This window comes from Hesperophylax consimilis, unplaced genomic scaffold (genome assembly GCF_061612785.1).
Source record: "Hesperophylax consimilis isolate HC1 unplaced genomic scaffold, BYU_Hcon_1.0 scaffold_32, whole genome shotgun sequence".
In the NCBI taxonomy this organism is placed as follows: domain Eukaryota; kingdom Metazoa; phylum Arthropoda; class Insecta; order Trichoptera; family Limnephilidae; genus Hesperophylax; species Hesperophylax consimilis.
The window spans coordinates 2,624,437-2,649,178 of record NW_028301262.1 but is presented as its reverse complement, the minus strand read 5'-3'; the positions used below and the strand labels follow the sequence as shown (position 1 = coordinate 2,649,178).

The 24,742-nt window shown below is 34.5% G+C and overlaps 1 protein-coding gene across 1 annotated transcript; it reads left to right on the top strand.

Moving 5' to 3' along the window:
• The first annotated feature begins 18,431 nt into the window (after nucleotides 1-18,431).
• LOC149409292 (uncharacterized) lies at nucleotides 18,432-22,578 on the top strand. The gene is made up of 3 exons (XM_089649997.1): nucleotides 18,432-18,573; nucleotides 19,494-19,682; nucleotides 22,520-22,578. Exons 1-3 carry the CDS (start codon nucleotides 18,432-18,434, stop codon nucleotides 22,576-22,578), a joined length of 390 nt encoding a protein of 129 aa, XP_089506123.1.
• The last annotated feature ends 2,164 nt before the right edge of the window (nucleotides 22,579-24,742 follow it).

Here is a 24,742-nt window from a genome sequence, read left to right as displayed (position 1 = left end):
TGTATATTGTATAGAGGAGTTCAACCAGCAAATACTTATTTGGGCTCAGGCTACAGTACATTCAGCAATTATAATTGTCACAATATTACACAAAACATAATTACAAACAAACTCGAAACATACCTGTTGGCAGTGGTGCAAAACATTTTCTAGCGATTTATAAAAGTAAGTAATATTCTTGTAATTTAAAATATATATATATATATATATATTTTTTTTTTTTGCTATTATAAATGTACGTAAGTTTTTTTATTATTATGACAAAAATAAAAGGTACACAACAATTACATACAAAAAGAAGTAGGTATTATGAAAGTAGTTACAGAGTATTAAGTTTATTATTATTAACAATCAACAGGATTTTTGCTTAATATCTGCATACATATACGCTTTTTAAAGGAGGCGATGTTTTTATTAAAAAATATATCAACGGAGCATGTTTCATTCCCCACACGATGCAATCTCTGAAGACAAGAGTTGATCATAAAATTAGTGCGAGAAGCAACTATATTGAATGGAGCATGAAGTCTAGTGTTGTACTTATTGGGAACTTGATAATTTATCAAATTCACTAGTTCGGGGCTGTCCAAATAACCGTTGATAATTTTAAATAATAATAAAGCATCACAGATTTTTCTTCGCTGTGATAATTCAGGTAGTTTAAGCAAGTGCATTAAATAATTATAATTTAAATTTTCTAATGGAATATGTAATTTGTAATTTATATGCCTTAAAAATTTGTGTTGTATTCTTTCAATTTTGTGTGAGTGTACATTGTATAGAGGTGACCAGAGAGAGGAATTATACTCAAGAATGCTTCTGACAAGTGTAATGTACAATGTTTTGAGTGTATTAGTATACATTAGATCTTTGGACGTTCTTAATACAAATCCGAGACATTTAAGTGCTTTATTCGTGATTGCATCGATGTGGGGGACGAATGTCATCTTGTTATCAAAAACGACACCCAGATCTTTTATTAATGTTACTGTAGAAAGATTTACATTGTTAATATGATATTGAAAGAGTATTGGATTTTTATTTCGAGAAAAACTTATAGAATGACATTTATTAATGTTTAAAAATAAATCATTAATGTTACACCAGTTATATAATCGATCCAAGTTTTTTTGCAATACAAGACAGTCCATTAAATTTCTTATAATAGTGTAAATTTTCAGGTCATCAGCAAACAATAGGAAATGGATACCTTCAAATATTGTAACAATGTCATTGATAAATAACAAAAAAAGAATCGGACCTAGATGAGAACCTTGAGGCACCCCACTTGAAGCTTCAATTTCGTGTGAAATATGGTTAGATAGTTTAACGTACAGTTTTCTAGATGTCAAATAGGTCTCAAGCCATTTTAGTAGATTTCCTTTTATCCCATATACTTCTAGTTTTTTTAATAAGATTTTTATAGAAACTTTATCGAACGCTCTGCTGAAATCTGTGTAAACTGCATCCGTTTGCAATTTTGAATTTAGATTATCATATATATATTTTTCGTATATAATTAAATTTGTAAGTGTAGATCTACCGGATATAAATCCATGTTGGTGAGGGGAAATGATTTTGCGAGCCTGCAACATAAATTTTGATAGAAATACGGATTCAAACAATTTAGGTATTACTGATTGTATGCAAATAGGTCTGTAATTAGAAGCATCCGTTTTGTCGCCTTTTTTATAGATGGGACTAAGGAAACTGGTCTTCCATTTTTGTGGAAAAAGGCCAGATGCTAATGATAGATTAAATATTTTGGTTAGGTGACCTTTTAAGTTAGATACACAGTTTTTTAAATAAATTGCGGGTATGGTGTCCGGGCCAGCGGATTTCTGAGTATCTAATAATGTAATTTTACGCTGAACATCGATTACATCAATAACAAGGTCGTTAAAATCAATAGAAATATTGGAGTTGAATTGAGGTATCTGGTTATTGGATGAGTTTGCTACATATACTTCGCCAAAGCATTCGGCAAATAAGTCAGTAATTCCTTGAGGTGTATCAGCAATTTTACCATTGTAGTATATGATAGACGGAATACCAGATTCATTACTATTAAGATTATTTGCGAATTTGAATAAATTTTGAGGTTTATTTTGTAACGATTGCTCAATATTTTCCAGGTATTCTTTGTAGCAGGAGATCGACATGTTTTTCACCCTGTTGCGTAATTTAGAAAAAAGTAGATAGTCATTTGGAGCTCGAGATATTTTGAATGTTTTATGTGCAAGTTTTTTTGCCTGGATAGTACAAATTAGCTCTTTTTTAAACCATTTGGGGTAATTAGATGTCCTATATTTTGTAATAGGGACGTAAAGTTCAATTGATTTCTTAATTATGCAGTAAAAAGATTCTATTATATCATTAATATTATTACATTTACTAATGAAGTTCCAGTCTGATTTGGCGAGAAACTCGTTTATCTTCGGATAATCGGCTTTATAAAAATTTAATTTCTCTTTATAAGACTCTAAATTTAAAATTTGTGTAGATATATGCTTAACAAAAAGTGGTGGGTGGTATTTATCAATTGTTGAAACGTTATCATTTGCATGTTGTACACTTATGTTGTTGGAGTTGCTAAAAATTAAGTCTAATAGATTATTATTACAGTTATATATAAAGTTCACTTGTCTAAGATTTAGGAAACACGACATTTCTATAAGTTCACGAGAACCATTATTGGACGTGGAATTTGTGCAGGTATTATTGTTGTCAATGTCCCATTGAACAGTGGGTTGATTAAAGTCACCTGTAAGAATAAGTTTAGCGTCTGGGTATTTTCTTCGCAATATTTCTACTTCTTGACAGTAACTAGTATAAAGCTGGTCATCAGATGAGGGTGGAATGTACGCACAACCAACTATTATTTTTTCACTTTTGTATGTCACTAAAACAAATAGTTGTTCCACGTTGATATTTGCACATTTGAGTTTTCTTGAGGTTAATTTAGTATTAATAGAAATTAGACAACCACCTCCCCTACTTTTGTTGCTAGTATTATTATCACGGTCCATTCGATAGGTGTTATTAGAGTGAAATCCTAACTCGCCATTTTTAATATCTGGGGTCAACCATGTCTCAGTGAAGCAGTAAACATCATATTCAAGGGTTGGTAGTTTAATTCTTAAATCATTTAGTTTAGTTTTCAGTCCTCTTACATTTTGGTAGTAAATATTGATAGATCGTAATGTGGATTTTTGGTTATGGGTCAGTTTTTTGGAGATAATTTGACAATTGTTGGGATGTTGTTAATATATTTAATTGTGATATCTTGCTCACCTGATGATTGCCTATTTTGGAGTTCCGTTCTTAAATCATTTAACTGAGTCCTTTGCGCAAATGATAGATCCGGGTACATTCGGATGTTATTTTTTAGTGAGTGTTTTTTGCTGAGTAAGATTTTAGGCCATTTTGACTCGGGAAACTCAACTTTGATTCCCCTCGGTTTATTTATATCCTTTTTCCCTATTCTGTATATTTTGAGATCGAGAGAATTTGTAGAGTTGTCCAAGTCAGAAATAATTTTTTTAATGCTGGTGATATCACTATTCATATTCTCTGTTTGAGTTAATGCTTCACTTTCAGGTACATTACAAATTATTATATTTTTTTCTCTATAATTTTGTTCATTTATCTCGGCAATAATTTCACAAACGTTTTTTGTTTGTAATTGTGAGGGAACAGTAGTGGTTGTCGTGGGAGGCATATTTTTATAAACAGACAATTCGCCTTCTAGACTGGCCATTCTCGCTGCCATTTGGCCGATGGAGCTAAGAATGTTATTTGTTTTAGGCATAATTTTTCCAATATGCTCCTTAGTAAATTTATTGTTCGGATCCATTACGATGTTGGTCAATGCATTAATGGCGTCTTTAGCCAGGGAAATGTATGCTTGCGCATCCATAATTACTTCTGGTATTTTGACAAAATAATTTAATTAAATAAATGAATGGTTGGTTGGACTTCCCTGGTTACTGGCTTGCAGTCTGGTATGTCGTTCACTAAGTTGGTAGTGGTGGACGGACACTAGGCGTGTAGAGTGCAAGTTACCTGCGCCGATGGTGCACAACAATAATTTTAAATATGGATATGTGAAATTTGTTTGTCAAATTTAAGCGAGTTCACTGTTTGTTTTCTTGGTACTTAGACTGTGCTGCTATCGTGCAGTCACTAAAGATGCTAGTTGATTAGAAAAAAGCGCCAAAAACAGATTTTAATTGATGTTTATTGTTATTTTACTTTGGACGAAAAAAAGTGCGTGCTCACTGTGTTTACGTATTATTGTATTTTATATGTCTAATGGTGAATGTTATATTATTGCTTTACTATTCTATATTTATAATCTGCACAATATATTTTTTATATAAACTATGTAAAATGGCTGACCGATCGCCCTCGATTTAGCAGGCCTCAAACAGTCAAACGCAGTATACCTGTTAACAATACTGCCAATAATTATTATTTCGTTAGCTTTCTTACTCAAAGGCCTCATACACTATGTGTCGTATTGTATCATGTTACTGCTGCCACTACCTATACATTTCTTATTAACTAATTTAAGTCTGTATAACTTAGGAGTAGGAATATTCTTATTTTTGTACTATTTATTTGCTGTTATAATATGTCAAATGGATATTGTTATATGTATTTTTACTATTACCTTTGTGAACTTGCAATCTTCTGAATATAATTTTTTTTTATTAACTATGTATGTAAAAGCCCAATGGGCGTATAAATAAATAAATAAATAAATAATCACACCGCATGTGTAGAAAGGCGAAGAAAAGCTGAATCAAAAATTGAAATATCGATCTTTGATTCCGCGATACATAAACTACTAATAAGACGAATGTGAAGGTATGTATGGTGATGTAAAACATTCATACGATGAACCGAGTCAGCGATCCTGCGGGTTCAATGTCCAGACGCTGCTCCAACCCGTGGAAGACGAAAATAAAACAAAGGAATCAGAACCTATACAAACGGAGGAGGACCTAAGTACTCATATCATTCCACTCAAGAAGTCCGACTCGGCGTAACGGAGGAGTCGGCCACTATGGCCAGTTCACTCCGCGTCGCGTCTCGCTCTTTTTTCACCACACCGCTACAGGACCTACTCACCTACACCCGGTTCTGCACGGACTACAACTATAGACTCCTTGGGATTACCTCAGCTTCCTGACCCCGGCTAGCATTCCTGGCCAGCGCTGACCTCACGCGACTAGACCCTGCGACCACTTCGCCGGTCTGCGCCTCGGCCCCGCCGCATCGATGCCGGCCTGCGTCTCCCGCTCATCTGCATACCAGTCCATCGCACCTTCGCCTACCTTGTCCACACTGGAGTACCCGGAAGATCCTACGTCTTCACTAGTGGTGAACATATTCACGAGTCCGGTCTCCACCACTCCATTGCTGTCATCGCCTTCATCGTCTACACCTGGAATCATCGTCATCGGTCCAGAACATCTCCCAACTGCGCAATTATACTGACTCAAAATAAACACTGTGACACAACACCATCATTATCTTTCATTGTCAAACTACCAAGATCCTACATATATATCATTATTTTTTATTTGGGAAATAAACAGTCGTAAATTAAAGCATAAATAGTAATCTGTTCTATGTTCTAGATCAATTAAGTTACACTTAGTTTAGTTATCTATGTTGGTACCTTGCATTATTATGCCTTATACCTTTCCTTTTGATTTTCTTGATGAATATTATTGCCGACCTCTAGTACTGGGGGTTGACGATAATTCCATCCAACGCCAACATCGTTATCGTCGACGATTTTCAATTGTTTAAAATAAGCGTTGAATTTATTGATTTATCAACTCATATGACTATTTTTTGCTCCGTTCCTGATAAATCCTCATTCAACCACAGACAAATGAATATTAATAGACTAGAAATTAAGGATGAGGGGTAAAATCAACTGTTGAAGAACGAAGAGGGTTAAGCTGACTGTGATTCGTCAATAAATCAATCTGATAGTATATAGGCATCTTGCATTATAATATCACCATTTAGTTCTTAAAAGTAAAATCTGCTTTTGTCCAAATTCGGCAAAATTTCTTCTATTTTCAGAGTCGAATATTTCGTTAATATATTTAGTTAAGACACTTTTATAAATGTTCATAATTTACTTCCCAGCAACCAACCAGTTTTGTGTTTCAAGACGAGACGTAGGTATCACATCGAGGTGATAGTATATGTTTCTACAACTGATCCATATTATACGATGTGAATATGCTTAAAATAAAGTAAAATAATGCTTATATATGGAATGTAATACGACAATCGGGTTTATTCTCTTTTTCACATCTATTTTTACAAGTTTTCATAGCACAAGTCACCATTTTGCCGTGTTATTTCGTAAAATGAACCGATGATGCCTCGACCATAGTTCGCACAAAAATGAAGACGTCTAACTAACTAACTAACTAACCATCACGCCGTTTCCCCGCAGGGGTAGGCAGAGAGGACGGACCGCCAAACAACTCGGTCTTGGCACACACTCCTTGCCTCATTCACATTCATACATCGTCTCATACATACTCTTCTATTATTCTGACTCTTGACATGGCCCGACTCGAGTATCTGATTCACTTGATCGTGCCATGTCTTCCTCGGGCGTCCCCGACTTCTGCTACCATTCACATTTGCATCATATATCCTCCTTACACTCCTATCTTCGCTCATTCGCTCTACATGCCCAAACCATCTAAGCGTCCCTTTCTTAATCTTACTCATTACGCTTACATCAGCCTTGCACTCTTTGCGGATCTCCACATTCCTCACACGATCAAACATGGTTTTACCACACATACGCCTAAGGGATCTCATTTCAACAGCATTTAATCTACTTTCATCCTTTCTTTGCCAGTTCCATGCCTCACTTCCATACATCAAGGTAGGTACCAGCACTCCGTTGTGGACTGCTAACTTCGCTTCTTTGGACAATTTTTTGTTAGCGCCTACGGCGTTTAGTCCTCCATTAACGGAATTACCTGCATTTACCCTTCTTTCGATATCTCTGTCAGCCTTCCCATCTCTCGTAAACATACTTCCTAAATACACAAACTCATCCACCTGCTCCAAATATTCCCCATTCACAATTATATTGCACACTGTTTTCGTACTCTCTCTTTCAAACACCATTACTTTAGACTTACTTACATTCATCATTAACTCATTCTTCATGCATACTTCGTTCATCCTAGACACGAGAGACTGTAGATCATCTATACTATTAGCAATCAGCACCACATCATCAGCATACAACAGGCAACATACTTTAAAATTATTCAAATTCGCGCCCAATCCCACCTCTTTCAATTCTTGCATACAATTATCCATGTATAGATTGAATAACCACGGTGACATTACGCAGCCTTGTTTAACACCTTTTGTGATATCAAACCACCCCGTAAAACCACCGTTTACCCTAACACATGCAACGCTTCCCTCATACAGAGACGCAATTGCCTGAATCAGATTCGTATTCACTCCATACTTGGACAACACCTTCCATAGCTTTTTCCTGTCGACTCGGTCGTATGCTTTTTGTAAATCTACAAAGGCACAGAAAAGTTTCTGGTTTTTTGCCAGAAACTTCTCAGTGAGCCATACGCAATGAGAAGATCTGGTCCATGCACCCCCTTCCACTCATGAAAGCACCTTGCACATCCCATATTTTATCCTTTGTTTCCTTTCTTACTCTTTCAATCAAAATTATACCATACAGCTTGCCAACTGAACTAAGCAGGCTAATAGCCCTATGATTCCCACATTCCATACGTGACCCTTTACCTTTGTATAATGGCATGATCACAGCCCTTCTCCAATCTAAAGGCGTGTAACCTTCCTTTAAACATTGGTTAAAAAGATTGCACAACCATGTGAGAATTACACGGCTACCTCCTTTAAAATATTCAGCAGCAATATTGTCAAACCCAACAGCCTTACCATTCTTCATACATTTAATCGAGCTTTCTATCTCATCCATGCTAATTTCGGTAACATTCACTCCATCGTCATTCATATCTGATTCGCCACTGGAATCACTGTCATTCACTTCGCTTTCGAAGACTTCCTCGAAATAATTCATCCATCTCTCTTTTATTTTTTCCTCATTCGTCAACATTTTTCCATCTTTTGATTTTATCACTTTCATGCTTCCGTTTTCTGGGCCACTCCGGGACCTTTTGACTTCTTTCCAAAACAACTTAATGTTTTCTTGGAAATGGTTTGTCATTTTCATTCCTTCTTCCTCTTCCAGGCGTTTCTTTCGTTCTTTCACTCCAACTCTTACTTTTTTCTTACATTCCTTATATACTTCTTTCGCTCGATACTTCTCTTCGCTGGAAGCACTGCCAGCCGCAATCAGACACAACCATGCTTTCTTCTTTTCTGAGACCAGTGCTTTAATCTCATCATCCCACCATGCATCACCTTTCTTCCTACCTTGCGTACTTATTCCACAAACCTCCCTAGCAGATTCACAAAGACACACTTTTATGTGGTTCCATGTTTCGTCTATGCTTAGACCATCCATTTCCTTCGCATTCAATCTTATCTCTGCACAATTCACATACTTACTTCTCACATTATCGTTTTGCAGTTTTTCTATTTTGACTCTTGTCGGAGCTGGTACCGTTTTCACTTTAGAGCGCCAACCGCGAAAGAGGTTTACTCTCGACACTACAAGAAAGTGGTCAGTTTCGACCTCAGCCCCTCTGAAAACTCTTGTGTCCTCGGTAACAGCTCTCAACCTAGAGTCAATTACTACAAAATCAATAATTGACCTCTCATTTCCTCTTTCCCACGTATATTGGTGGATACCTTTATGATCGAAGAAAGTATTCGACACAAACAGGTTCCACTCTAAACATACTTCAAGCATTCTGTTCCCGTTGTCATTCGTTCTTTTATCCCCAAACATACCTAAGACCGAATCAAATCCGTCACGTCTAATTCCCACCCACCTATTCAAATCGCCTGCCATTATAATCCTTTCGTTCATATTTTTTAGTCTCATTACAACATTCACACCAGTCCAAAAATCATCTTTCACTTCATCGCTTTCAGAATTAACAGGGGCGTAGCAAATAACAAGAAACACCCTTGTCAAACCGATTTTAAATCTGATCCACATTATTCAAGACGTCACGTTTTCTAAATTCACTTGAGGCCATACGCGAGCATAGCCGGCTCCAATGGAACCGGTATGGGGAGTGTGGAATAATACGCTTTTAATCACTTAGCGCAGGTCTACTTATATTCATATGTCTATGCATTCAACACAATTATACACAAGAATCTATTGAATTTCACAATTTTATTTATTAATATGTTTATTTATACTTTTGAAGTCAATCTTCGCTAAAACTTAAATTAATATTATGCACTCTAATGATATCTTCACTTTATTGTTAATAACACAGTAACACACGTCAAGATACAATTTTATTAGGTCGGAGTTGATTTTTTGTAGGTATTATGTTACTATACTTAACTCTTAAACCCTACCACTCTGGGAATGTAATTATTCCTACCACGGGGTACTGAAGTACCCCGCCCAAAAAATAATTAATAAAATAAAAGTGTTTGATATTTTTTTAAATATTATTTTTATTATGGCAAAGTAATAAGAAAAGTCAACAAAATTTATTAATAAAAACTTATAGACATTTTTGTCGTTGCATGAAGGACAGATTTTGTATTGATGGTCAGCACAAATATGGCGGCGACAAGTGTTACAGACAGATCGAGATTTTGTGTCCTTTGTGCGCGGACAAAAACAGCAGCGACCAGATTTGGGATTATCAAGGACCGGTCTATGATCTTCACTATGAATATTCAAGACTGCACGTATAGTTTCTCTGATATCCCGGGGTAAACTTGGCCATTGTAATTTTGCTCTCATATGAGGCTTTATGAGTGCAATTGACAAACTTTTAAGAAATTCACGCAGCTTGGTTATTTTCTCTTTATCAATGTTAGTTGACAGCTTGAATAAGACCTAAGAGTTGACACCAACGGCATTTAGCAACCCGTAGAAGAGACACATGGGCCACCTTTTGGTCTTCCTGGACGTCGAGTACTTCTTACAAAGTTGGTCGAACACATACACCCCGCATTTGGTTTTACTATAGAAATGTATTATTTCTGGAAGGTACACTTCATTATCCTTGTCAGGGCATGCATAGTAGACAACATGATTACAACTTTTTTCTTAGCTGACTTCAGAGGACAATACGACAAAAGTGTGAGAGGTCCGTCGTAGGCAAACATTGATGTGCATCTCTCTCGATTTTTAGTGTCCAAGAAAACAGGAGGAATTTCTCGTTTATTCTTCTTTAAAGTTTCAACTAATTTTATCCCTTTTTCCAGTAACTTCTTGGCTGTGGGTATAGTCGTGAACCGTCAGGTTCGAGTCTGGGATGCCATATCTGAAAACAATACAGACACCTCATTACACTGCATACACTTTCATTACATTCATAACACATTATTAGTCCATGAATGTCTCGTTATTGGGCGCAGGCCCTCCCTATCAACACTGTACTCTAAACATTATCACAAAGTAAAGTAAATCATAAATAATGTGTAAACTTACCAGAGAGATGTCGAAAAACAACTTCAGTAATTCAAGTATAACTGGAAGGAAAAACTAACACTATTCCTACCACGGGGTACTGGGGTACCCCGGAACACCTGTGGACGCAACTGCACTTGCCGGACTGTCACGGTTTACTGACGTACTTACGCGCCCATTATCGAGAGTAGATTAGCTAGAGCGATTTTTGCAACAGTGCAATATTGTTAAAATTGTTGATATTTTAAACACCAGAGGGGTACTCCAGTACCCCAGGTAGGGTTTAAGAGTTAAATAGATAAAACCTTATACATTTATCTGGTCATTGAATTGTAAGTACAATCAAATCAAACGTTCAAGAGATTGGAACGACACTAACAAACAAAAACAAACAAAAAATAGATACGTACCGTGTTATTCCCGGATCATTGCTTTATTATGTCTCCTACGCCCCGCGCCCCACACATATAACAACAATCCCGTAATAACGTTGGAAGTTTGGCTCGTTGGTATTAAAAATATATTCAGTCGTATTAAAAAATAATATCGTTATTTTGCTTGTCACCGATAAATTTACATGACATTTGGCGACCCTGTCGAATGGGAACATTTAAAAGACGTTTAGTAGTTAGGTACATAACCGAAAGATCATTTCAAATTAGGCATAATAACGTTCACAAACTGTAATCTCTTGATCCTTTTTATATGTCGGGCGTCATCCGCCAATACCACGCCAATACTCTTGAAATATTAGGTACATTATAACATATTATTATTTATTGTCTTTTTTTTAGAATCTTGTCTCAATACATTTTTTTTTTTTTTTTTAGGTACAATATTTTTTACAATTCAAGTTTTTCAGTAATGTAGGCCTCACTGGGTGGCTTGCCCGTGCTGAGGCCTTCATTTTATAATATAAAAAAAAACTACATAATACATTTAACGAGAAAAATTATACATTTAAAGTTAAAAATAGATAGTAATATATTTAAAATTTAAAAAAAATAGTACATTGAAAATAATCTTGTGTGTTTGTGAGTGATATGTGTTTATATTGGTTTTGTGTGTTACGTGTAGGTTTTATTTTCATTTTATGCTATGAAATTTTGGTAATATTGTATTTTTTGTTCTTTAATCCATTTTGTAATTTTGTTTGTGAATTTATTTTTACTCTCCTTAATTTTAATTTCAAGTTTTAAACTGTTGAAAGCTTTTATTGCATGGTATTGGTAGTGTCTTTGTCCAAAGCTTGAATTTACTGTCAGAGTTTTTATGTTTTCTTTGTACGCTTGTCTAACTGGTCTGTTAGTGTTATTTTGTGTATGTTAAAATTTTTTTTTTGTCAAAAATGTAGTTTAGTAGTGTTTTGACGTATAATTGGCGTATATCTAGTACGTCACAGCTCTTGAATATTTGGTCTGTATCAGTCAGTCTATGTTTTTTTAGTATTACCTTTAAGATCGTTTTCTGTGCGGTTTCTATGTAATTGATAGCTGAGTTTGTTGCTCCTCCCCAAGCAATAATTCCATATTCTATTATTGATTGGCAAAGTGCAAAATATATTGTTTTCAATTGTTTTATTTGATATATGTTTCTTATGTTTAGGAAAATGTGTATTGTTTTGAGAAGTTTATTTGTGATTTGTTTGATGTGAGGTATCCATCTAAGGTTATGGTCAATTAAGATTCCTAGATACTTTATTTGTTTTGTTTTTTTTTTAGAGGAGGGCAATCGCAGATGTTGGTGTTTAAACATTCGTTTATTTTTATGGTGTTTGTGTTGTTTTTTGGCTGTCCATTGCTATTTTTAGTTTATGTTATGAATTTTGTCTTTGAAATGTTAAGTGTAAGTATGTTTGAGTCTAGCCATGTTTTCACTAGCGAGATTCCCAAATTCGCTATGTTATATACACTATTCCAATCCTTAGATTTGAAGAGTAAAACTGTGTCATCAGCATAGCTAACTATTTCACCGTCTATTTTCATGCTGCAAAGTTCATTTATGTAAATAGTAAAAAGAACGGGCCCTAGTATGCTTCCTTGTGGAACTCTATATGTAATCGGCAGTGGTTTACAAGTATGGTTGTTAATTTTGACTTGTTGTGTTCTGTTACTCATATAACTTTTTTATCATTGAAGTTCCTTGCCTTTGATACCCATGTTTTCTAATTTTTTAAAAAGTGAATTGTGGCAGATTGAGTCAAAGGCTTTAGCTAAATCTAGATATATCGCTATGCATTTGTACCCTTGATCTTAGTTGCTATGTATATAATCTATTGTACATGCCTAAGCTTCTTTTGTGCCTATTTTGTCTCTAAATCCATATTGGTTATCCGAGAATAATTTTTTTTCTTCTAGGTTTTTTATAATTTGGTTTTTTAATACTCTTTCGAAAATCTTTGAAAGCGAGTTTAACAGAGTGATTGGTCTATAGATAGTTATTTCCATTTTGTCTCCGGATTTATAAATGGGGATCACTAGTCCTTTTTTAAGAGTACTAGGAAAGCAGGAGTGTGTTATACTAAGGTTGATTAAGTGTGTTATAGGTTTTAAAATTTAATTTTTTAACCTTTCCTCAACTGTGGTGTGTATTTAATACACATTGCTTCTAATAACTTTAATAACTCTATAAATATAATAAATTCTGGGTTCAGATTTTAGGTATTCCTCCGTTATACATTTATACACTGAATTAAAAAATAATATATTACATATTTTTCAAATTCAATTTAAAATCAGAGTTTTTTGTTAAAAATCGGGAACAAATACACCAATACAATCAACCGTGTGATACTAAATACGCGAAGAGTGTGAGAGGAAATGACACGCTATTGATGTCCCGCTTTAATTCGCTATGCGGGAACATGAGACATCCACACTTCTGCAGTTGTAGTTTTGATTTAGACTATCGATACCTACGACCGCACAGCTGTGTCTGTGCCAGCCGCCAGCCGCGCCGCTAGGCAGTTGGCCGCGAACCGTTGTTAGATGTGGACCTCTCGCACGTTTCTTTAGCATCTGCCGATGGTTTTTTCATGTTTTCAGTAATTATATTACAATTATTATCACTTTTGATATAAAATATATTAAACATAATCGATTAGCTATGAATATTCATATTTTTCCGATATTAAATCGCTTATTTTGAGATGTGTATCGACTACAGTAAGGGAAAGGTTAATATCTTAATGCAATCCGTTGTTATCTCATCTAATCCAGGAGCAATTCGGTTTTTCAATGTGTTTATTGTTTTGTCAATTTCCTCTTCCGAGGTTGTTTTTATTGTAAATCTGTGTTGTGTCGGCTTTTTATTGATATTTGATCTATTTGTTTGTGGTATGCAATTTACGGTTTGCTAAAACTTTTCCTATATTTGCGAAGAAGTTATTCACATGATAGTTTCTGTATTTGTATTGGCATCTAATTTTTTTGAGTTAATATTTAGATTTTCAATAGTATTTTTCTGTTTGTATTTTTGTGTGTATGTAACTACTTTTAATATTTTCCATATTTCCTTTGGGTTATTTTTTTCTTTTTTAAGTTTTTCTCTGTAGTACAATTCTTTAGCCACTCTAATAATTTTCGTGCAGATGTTTCTATATCTTTTATAGTAGTTAAGTTGTTCCATGTCGTAGGGTGTATTTTTAATTTGTTTGTGAATTTTGTCTCGTTTACGAATACAGTTTAATATTCCCTGTGTTATCCATAGTTAATTTTTTTTTGCTTTGTGTGTGAGTTTTACTTGTTTTATAATAGTGTTATTATTTATTTCTTGTGCTAACATGTTATTAAATTTATCCCAGGCCTCTTCCACGTTCTCTTTTTGGTATATTGTACTCCAGTCTATTTTTTGAGTTTTTCTTTCAAGTTTGAGTTGTTAATTATTTTTTTTGTGAATATTTTATGTTGTTTGGGTTTTGTGTTTTCGGTGTCTATTGCTATCATATTCATGTAGTGGTCTGTGATAGTGCTTTCAAGTACTACGGTTTTGGTTTTTAGTTTTGTTTTGATCATTATATGATCTATACAACTTTTTGTGTTTTGCGTGACTCGTGTTGGAACGTTTATCGTTGGCTCCAGTCCATGATGTGCTAGTAGTGTTAGGTATTCTATGTTTTGTGGGTGTCCGTTTTGTAAGATGTTTATGTTTAGGTCTCCAATGATGATGATATTTTTATTTTTGTTGATTTCTTTTAAAGTGTTCTTAAGTGCAGTTAGGAAATGTGTAATATTGTTTTTGGATGGAGATCTGTACAACGCAAGAATACATCGTTTCTTTATCATATGTTATTTGTATGCAGTTGGAGTCTATTATGTGTATTTCTTTGACGATTGTGTTTATTTTATCATTGATGTATATAACTATACCATCATTTTGATTTTTATGTTTTTTTGTGTGGTGTGTGTTATAGTTTTCGATTGTTTTTGGTACATATTTATCGTTCAACCAGCATTCTGTCAGCACAATAATATCAAAATTATTATCAAGCTGTTGCAGGCATATCGTAAATTCATCAAAACTTTTATTAATTGACCTAATGTTTTGGTGTAATATTTTTATTCTATTTTTTTCTTTTGTGATGTTTGTCCATAGATTAAAATCGTTTGTATTTACACAGTAGTGTTGTCCGAGTCTGTATATTCCATGTAATCCGCCATGTTGGTGGTTAATTGTGTAAGTATATGATGTGAAGTGTAGTTACGTGTGGAGTTGTGTTTATGTCAGTTTATTTATGTCATCACAATGTTTAATATTGAAAATTTTGACTTCCGGGGTCTTCCTGGTTAATAAATGGCCTCTACGAAACCGTACAAATTTGTAGTTGATTATTTTTGCATGGTTTTTTAATTTCCACATCAGTTGCTTGTAGTATGGCGTCATTAATTCTCCAATGTAGATGTGTTGTTTTCCGGGCTGGTTTATTGCCTCCGTGGTGAGACCTTTTCTTGATGACAGTATGGCATCCCTTTTATTTTTGTTATTTAATTTGAAAGTTATTTTTGGTGGGTGGTTTGGTCGGCGATCTTGGATGTGATTTATATTCGAAATTTCTGTGTCTTCAGTTTGAACTCCGCACGCAGCAGTTATTTCTTTTATTATGTTTTTTGTCATTTAAGGATCATGATTTTGGATACCTGATATTTCGATGTACTTTTCCAGTGTCGCCTGTTCCATCTCTGTTGTTTTTACTACAATACTTTTGAATTCTATGTTTTTTTTGTTCTAGTTCATTTTTTATTTCCGATATTTCTTTTTCTAACTGTGGAATTTTTTCAATAGATTTTATTAATGTATCGTATTGGTAGCTTATAAATTGAAGCGATTTTTTATTGTCCGCAGATTCCGTTTCTATCTTGTTTAAAATCACTGTTTTCATTTCATCGAATTTTTTGTTGATGTAATTTATAATGTAATTCATATTTTCTGGGTTTTCAGTGTATGTTGAGTCGGTAGGCCGAAAGTTCTTACTAGAAGGAGAAGTGTAATTGGATTGTGATTGAATTTTAGGATCCAATGTTTTACATTCTTTGCATTTCCAGTTGTCTCTGAGTGTTTTAGACATTTTTTAAAAATTTTCTGCGGTGCTATTTATGCAGGTGTAATGAAATGCATTTAAGCAAATGCTGCATTTTATGCTCTTGTTTTGACTAATAATATTATCGCAACTATAGCAGTCCATTTTTGTAATTATTTACGTTTATTTTAATAATGTATTTATTTATTCAGTTTCTGTATATTTGTCTTGTATGCGAGGTTTCTTGATTTTATTGGATTAATAAAAATACATACGTTTCGCAATTAGTTTGAAACAATTTATGTGTTTAGTTCCATTCGTTGACGAATAGCGAAACGCATTTATTTATTTTATTTTTTGTTTAATTCCTGCGCGTTTTTCTGCCCTCTATGGTTAAGTAGCGATAACTGTATAATGTGTAGTTGTGGCGTTCAAATTTATTTATTTTCGTTTAAAATTTGTTAATTTTGTTCAAATTTAAAGTACTTTTCACTTCTGTGTACCGCACCACTGCGCAACTGTAACTGATTACGCTAAGTAGACTTTTGTATGCTTTATTTCACTGTTTTAATGTACGTAGACAGTCCGGCATAGTCAATACAAAAATCACATTGACTGAAATTTCGTTGCTTCAACTTGTCATTTGACAACTTCTTCAACTCTGCAGCTACTTTATACTTTATTAAATAAACTTTTTATACTGATTAACTAAAACTTTTTTCACTCAATTTCGCTATTTTAATACGGAGCAGAACACTACTTGACAACTGTCATTGACGAACCATAGACAACATCCTACGAGAACATCGCATACACCTTTTAGTTTTATTTGTTTTTAACACACATGTTAATGACTGAATGCATGTACGAACATAATTAATTTAAAAATTATAGCATTGGTATTTTGACATTACTTTTTTGTTTTTTTTTTCTATAGATACAACCGACATGTGAAAATGAGTTTATTAATTTTTTTATTCAAAATAGGCGGAAAAATTTCAGAATTCGACTGTCGTCGATAAGCACAATATGTTTTGCAAATTGTCTTCAGTATTCTTTTCGTTTTTCGTTTATTCAAATTTCTTGTTTATTTGGGTTTTTTGTCTCAGATTAACAAGTTTCCACTGACAAAATTTGCCTCTTGTGGAAACGAGCTGTGACAGTTGATTTTCTAAGGACAATTTTTTCTCAGGTGAACTTTGTCCTCAGTTAAGATTTTAAAATTTTTCTGCTTAAAGGACGTTTTTATTTTAAAAATAGTTTTTTGGACAAAAGAATGAAATCCGGAGCGCAATTGTATTATCTATGGTCTCTCTTTTTTTTAATGGCTTTGAGTTTTCTCTACCTTGTCTATCATCAACGCTCCGTCTGCTATATCCGTGGTTAAGTAATGTGCAAACTTTTTCTATACAAAAAACCCGAAAGTGACCTAAAGAGTGGTTCATTTATATTTATGTCTTCGTGCATCTTGCATAGTAACACAATACCATTGTTCTTCCTTTTTTTTGAAGTAGTATTGTATTCTGCATAATATTTGTGTTTCATTTATACAGTTTTGTATCACTTCAGTGAATATCACATTTCTATTCCGAAGTTAATCGCATTCTTGCACTTCTTATTCTCTAGTGACGTTTCTTCAACACATTCGAACTGCTGCCTTGTACTCGTGTCAGTAGGTTTATGTTATATTGACCAAGTATTTATAGCATTTACTTATTTATATTTAATATTTATTTATTTTACCTGAGAAACTTAATTTGAGCATGTTTATTAATCAGTTTTACATCATTGACTTTATAATATATTGAGTGACCCAACACAAACCAGGTTAACTCGCGACAGACGGTACATGGGGTTGTTTATATCTTTACATTGAGTGGAAAACCTAAACTTATTCTAATTAGTCAATTCCATTCGGGGTTACATTATCATTATCAGCAAAACAAACTTGACATCACCAAGTTTGTTTTGCTTTGCACCCTAACATTGAATCTAATATCAAACATTTTGTTTTATACCAAATCTTGTCGCAAAACACGGCTAAATCCATTTAAAGAAACCTCCTTAATCTATATGGGGATTTAGGTTGATACTGAGAGTATCTACCACTCAGATAACATTGAAGCAACTGATTCGAATTTCGCAAAACTATACCATAGTAAAGTTGGCAGTTCTACACTTTGTGTGGCCGAAGGTGATCACGTTAATGTAATTATTACCCTCGTAAATATGATTAATTCATTAATATTCCTTATCAGGTCTAACATATTTTAAGCTTGGACCCTTTACCAGAAGGCCATGGATCTTCCCAAAACAGAGAGTGTTTCCATCAAGGTGGAACCAGGGTCGCTGGATGAGGACGGAGATGAAATGCCGTATTCCGAAATAGATATCTACCTCCCGGATGTAAAGAAGGAATGTTTGCAGTATGCAGCGAGTAGTAAGTTGCATTCTAATGGATAGGTTTTCAAGAAACTGCGCGTATTGTACAGGGCTAACAGATTCTTCTAAACAGATCTTAATTATGAGAAAATACTTCATCAACCTAATTGACTGTGCACATGAGGGCGATGCGTCCAACATTCCATTGCTATGTTTGTGTCAATGGGGTTTCGGGGGATAATATAATTTTGGAGAATCTGGTTCGACTCACTCAAATCTACACCATAGTAAATTTCACAGTTCTACACTTGTGTGGCTACGGTCAATATAATAACTCATTTAAGTCGGTTATATTAATTAATAAATAAATCCAGTTTTTTATATTTTTTTTAGTTAGTACAAGTATACAAATTAAATATTCAATATATTACCTATTAACTGTCAGTCATGTTTGTGAAGTCAACATCGTACTGAGTTCTCTTGAGGAACTGAGCGGTCTCCCTTCTGCCGTCGTATTGGTAAAAGCGGTTGTGATATATTTTAAATATCGATCTAAATTTTATTACGCACTGATTTTTTCCGCACGGTTTGTATTGATTGTAAATATTATTTTAGTTTAAATTTAATTCACGATGTCGAGTAAATCCATAAAATATATTGCGTTTGATTTAGTTTCATTTGAAGTAATTGAATGACTAATATGATAGGAAGCAGAAGTAACAAACTGTCAACTGGACAATGATTATTTAATTTTATCTACAATAAGCATTTTTGGTTTTATTCGATAACATTATAACTTATTTGTTTATCTAAATGTATAATTTGATTAACCTATTCTCTATCTTGAGAGCATTTGTCATCTTTGATGCACGATGTGAAATGATCGTCCGTGATATTACTGTAGGTGGTGCAGTTTACCTACAAGATCTTTATTTTTTCTTTCCAACCGAATGTGATTATTATGTTATTTATTTTTAGCTGTGACCATTTACCAGGACGCAATGGGTCTTCCCAACAGTGTTTCCATCGAGGTGGAACCAGGGTCTCAGGAAGAGGGTGAATGTGAAATGTCGTATACAGATATAGATATCTACCTCCCGGACGTGAAGACTGAGTGTTTGCAGTATGCGGAGAGTACTCCGACAACCTCCAAGTTGGGTTACAAAGGTATTTTGGTTTCAGATGTTCGGAATTCTTTCCTGTTTCGAAGACAGGGCGTATATTCTTGTTGATGACGTCCTTGCCGTTCAATAGTTATTCTGTTATTTCTTTAAAATTTATCTTTACTCTCAAATAAAGCAAACTTTTAATAAATAATGCTCACAATATGTCCAGTTTTCTCAAAATATTTCTTCTTGTATGTGATTTAAGTCACATACATATTTATTATATACAATCTTTACCCCGCCACGCATTGCTGTGGCTCACTCTGTCAGTGCAAATAGTTAAAAATCAGCCCGTGTTTCTTTTACGTCCAACAGATAGCACTGTTAAAACAACAAGTTTATCTAACAAATGGCAATGGTTTTCAAAAAAACATATTTTTACCTGTCCCAGGAGTATCTATTTAATAAAGGTATTTATATTAAAATACACGCGTATTCGAATGCAATGCTGTATCAACATTTTAAAGCAATCGTTGACGAACTATCGGAGATTTAAGATTTTAAATAAACGTTCTTTTACATTTTAATGTATGTAGATTGTTGCATAAAGCGCTGTGACAAAATTAAACAGACGGCCGACATAGCCAATTTTTATTTTTAAAGAGAATTATTTATGCCAGTCTATTTTTTTAGTTATTTACTGTACTTCACTAATTAAGCTTTACGCTCATTCTTTTCAGACTTATTGGTGAACCTGGAGACGCATCCTGGGGAAAAACGACACTCTTGTCCCCATTGTACCTATTCTTGCATTCGAAATTCATCGTTTAAACAGCACTTGCGCACCCATTCTGACGAAAAACCTTTTTCATGTTCCGAATGTCGTTACTCATGTTTTCGAAAGAGTGATTTAAAAATTCACATGTTTTCACACGGTGGTGAAAAACCCTATTCATGTTCTGAGTGCAACTATTCGGGTTCTACTAAGGGACGACTAAAAATTCACATGTTTACCCACGGTGGAGAAAAACCTTTTTCATGTTCCGACTGCAACTATTCGTGTTCTACTAAGGGAAAACTAAATATTCACATGTTTACCCACAGTGGAGAAAAACCTTTTACATGTCCCGACTGCAACTATTCATGTTCAACAAAGCAATATCTTAAAGTTCACATGTTTACCCACAGTAGAGAAAAACCTTTTCCATGTCCCGACTGCAAATATTCATGTTCAACAAAGAGACAACTAAAAATTCACATGTTTACCCACAGTGGAGAAAAACCTTTTTCTTGTACCGACTGTAACAATTCATATACAACAAAGGGACAACTAAAAATTCACATGTTTACCCACGGTGAAGAAAAACCTTTTTCATGTCTCGACTGCAATTATTTATGTTCAACAAAGGCACAACTAAAAATTCACATGTTTACCCATAGTGGAGAAAAACCTTTTTCTTGTACCGACTGTAACAATTCATATACAACAAAGGGACAACTAAAAATTCACATGTCTACCCACGGTGGAGAAAAACCTTTTTCTTGTACCGACTGTAACAATTCATATACAACAAAGGGACAACTAAAAATTCACATGTTTACCCACGGTGGAGAAAAACCTTTTTCTTGTGCCGACTGTAACAATTCATATACAACAAAGGGACAACTAAAAATTCACATGTTTACCCACGGTGAAGAAAAACCTTTTTCATGTCTCGACTGCAATTATTTATGTTCAACAAAAGCACAACTAAAAATTCACATGTTTACCCATAGTGGAGAAAAACCTTTTGCTTGTACCGACTGTAACAATTCATATACAACAAAGGGACAACTAAAAATTCACATGTTTACCCACGGTGGAGAAAAACCTTTTTCATGTTCCGACTGCAACTATTCGTGTTCTACTAAGGGAAAACTAAATATTCACATGTTTACCCACAGTGGAGAAAAACCTTTTTCATGTTCCGACTGCAACTATTCGTGTTCTACTAAGGGAAAACTAATTATTCACATGTTTACCCACAGTCGAAAAAAACCTTTTTCATGTCCCGACTGCAACTATTCATGTTCAACAAAGCAAAATCTTAAAGTTCACATGTTTACCCACAGTAGAGAAAAACCTTTTCCATGTCCCGACTGCAATTATTCATGTTCAACAAAGGGACAACTAAAAATTCACATGTTTACCCACAGTGGAGAAAAACCCTTTTCTTGTACCGACTGCAACAATTTATATTCAACAAAGGCACAACTAAAAATTCACATGTTTACCCATAGTGGAGAAAAACCTTTTTCTTGTACCGACTGTAACAATTCATATATAACAAAGGGACAACTAAAAATTCACATGTTTACCCACGGTGGAGAAAAACCTTTTTCATGTTCCGGCTGCAACTATTCGTGTTCTACTAAGGGAAAACTAAATATTCACATGTTTACCCACAGTGGAGATAAACCTTTACAATGTACCAACTGCAAATATTCATGTTCAACAAAGCGAAATTTTAAAGTTCACATGTTCACAAACAGTGGACAAAAACCTTTTTCATGTCCCGACTGCAACTTTTCAAGTTCTCAAAGGGGAAATTTAAATACTCACATACGCAAAACTCGTATGTGAGTATTTAAATTTCCCCTTTGGAGGTGGTTCTAGGGGCCCGGAGTAATTGGTCGTTTCAAAACTATATGTTCGAGATATAAACAATATCCAGAGATCATCCTTATCTCAAGGAATATTCATTGCCATTTAGGATTACTTACGTGTTTTGGGTAAAACAGATCCTAAAGGACTCTCAATATCAGAAGGTTGTTTTTAATAAAAGAATATATAAATTCACCGAGTTTATTTGAACACATTGTTATACGCGACAATTAAATTTACATGGACGATTCTAGAATGTAGACGGTATTCTAAAAGGCACAACCAGTCGGGACCAACGAGAAATCAAGAATAATTCGGTCGGCAGACTGACAGACCGTTGTGTTGTACACAGAATGTTGCCATAATACGGAAATTAACTTAATAATTATTTTGTGTTGTTCGCTAGTAGGTCGCTGGTAGGTACCGTCTACATACTTCGCCCCCAGTTGTTAAACGATATATAAAATAAGAAACATATAGTAGTATACATGCTTAAAAAAGAAAAAATTATAAAGTTGAGAACTTGTATGTGATTTTAACACACAATTGTACATTTTTAAATTTAATATAACAGGAATTATTTTTTTTTTAAGTATTTTAAAATTATTTTCAACTGTATATCGAAATGTGTTATTTATTATCTCTACATATTAATGGAGATAGTAATATTAAACAAAAATGAGACTGGGCAGTGTTGTCATCCAGTCTGGCATATTCCATTTTTATTTTCATTGTAAACTATTGTTATTACCTATGAAATGCCAAATATCATTTACATGTTTACATAAACATTGGGATAGAATTATCACATAAATTATCACAAGTTATATTATATTACTACATTAAAAAATTTTATCATGCGAATTTGATATTAAAAAATTTAGTCTAAAAATGCTTAAAACTATAGCTTAAAATTATACAAGGATTCAACGCGTAAAGCGTAATTATTTTAAATGCAAGTTGCAATTTCTTCGCTATTTGCGGAATGGTGAAAGTATAAAAAACTTAAAAACTATTGTCGCTTGCGGAATATTTTTAAAATTATAAAAAACATGTTTTGTACAGTTATATATTTTATGGTAATATGTAATACATTGTTTTGCATGAACAATATAAGACATATTAAGCTATTTTTTAAGACATTAGCGTAGTGTGACATTTCTAAGTATAGGTATATAAGATTTGCTTATACATATCTAAGTATTATATGTTAGATCATTTTTTTATTTTAGGAAAAGAAATGCCTTTTTATGCTTTAAACTGTCCTAATCTGTCTGGGAAATGAACTCTTCGACCAGATTTTGTGGTTCTGATAATTTCTGGTAATACTGGAACAGATGTAGGAACAGATACATTTTCTTCTGCAGGAACAAAAGCAGGTTTTAGGCGGTCTATTGTGACACGCTTAGGTTTTCCTTTTACAGTAATTAGGAATGTTTTTTCATTCCGTTCTTCCACTTTGTACGGGCCTTCGTACGGATTCTGCAGTGGTCTTCTTCCACCGTCAGTTCTGAGGAACACATGTGTCGCGCTAGGTAGGTCTTTGTGGACAAAAAACTTTCCTGTACCATGAACACTGGCAGGAGTTGGTTTAATGGCTTCGAACGTATTTTGCAGCCGTCCGATATATGTGTCTGGTTCCTCGCGTGGTGTTGCTGTGAAGAAATCACAGGGTAATTTAAGGGTTCTACCATAGGTTAATTCAGCTGGTGAACACTTCAGATCTTCACGTACCGTTGCTCTCAAACCAAGTAGAACTAGTGGGAGGCTTTCGACCCAATTTCGATCGCCACAAGCCATGAGAGAGGCTTTTAAAGTACGGTGCCATCTCTCGATCATACCGTTAGCTTGTGGGTGGTACGCGGTGGTCCTAGAATGTTTTATTTCAAATTTTTCGGTTAGCTTTTTGAAGAGGCAGGACTCAAATTGTCTGCCCTGATCCGAACTGATGGTATCTGGGGTTCCGTGACGGGCAATCCAATGTGTCGTCAGTGCAGTAGCGACGGTTTCTGCAGTCATATCTTTCAAAGGTATTGCTTCGGGCCATCGTGTGTACCTGTCAATCATAGTGAGTATATACTGGTACTCGTTACACGCTGGGAGAGGTCCAACCAGGTCGATATGAATATTACGGAATCGATCCTCTGGTAGTAAATACTTTGCTAATGGTGCAGCCGTATGTCGAGAGACCTTAGCTTTTTGACAAGCTATGCACTGTTTGACAAAGTTTTTTATATCTGTCGCCATGTTAGGCCAAACAAATCTTTGTTTAATGGTCTTTGTCGTTCCCAGGATGCCAGGATGGCAAACATTGTGTACACTTTCGATTACCTGCATTCGCATGCAAGCGGGTACGAATGGTCTGATGTGGCCCGTTGATACGTCACACCATATTGAAGCTTCAGAGCCAGGAATCACCATTTGACGTAAGGCGAGGGCGGTGTCATCTTTTGCCTTAATAAGTCCGTCATCTTGAC

Excerpts from the sequence above, each read along its gene's own strand:
- LOC149409292 (XM_089649997.1), top strand. The coding sequence starts at position 18,432 with ATGGATCTTCCCAAAACAGAGAGTGTTTCCATCAAGGTGGAACCAGGG. Across the intron at positions 18,574-19,493 it reads TTTGCAGTATGCAGCGAGTA|CTGTGACCATTTACCAGGAC; the intron begins GTAAGTTGCATT and ends ATTTATTTTTAG. Across the intron at positions 19,683-22,519 it reads CTCCAAGTTGGGTTACAAAG|AATGTAGACGGTATTCTAAA; the intron begins GTATTTTGGTTT and ends GGACGATTCTAG.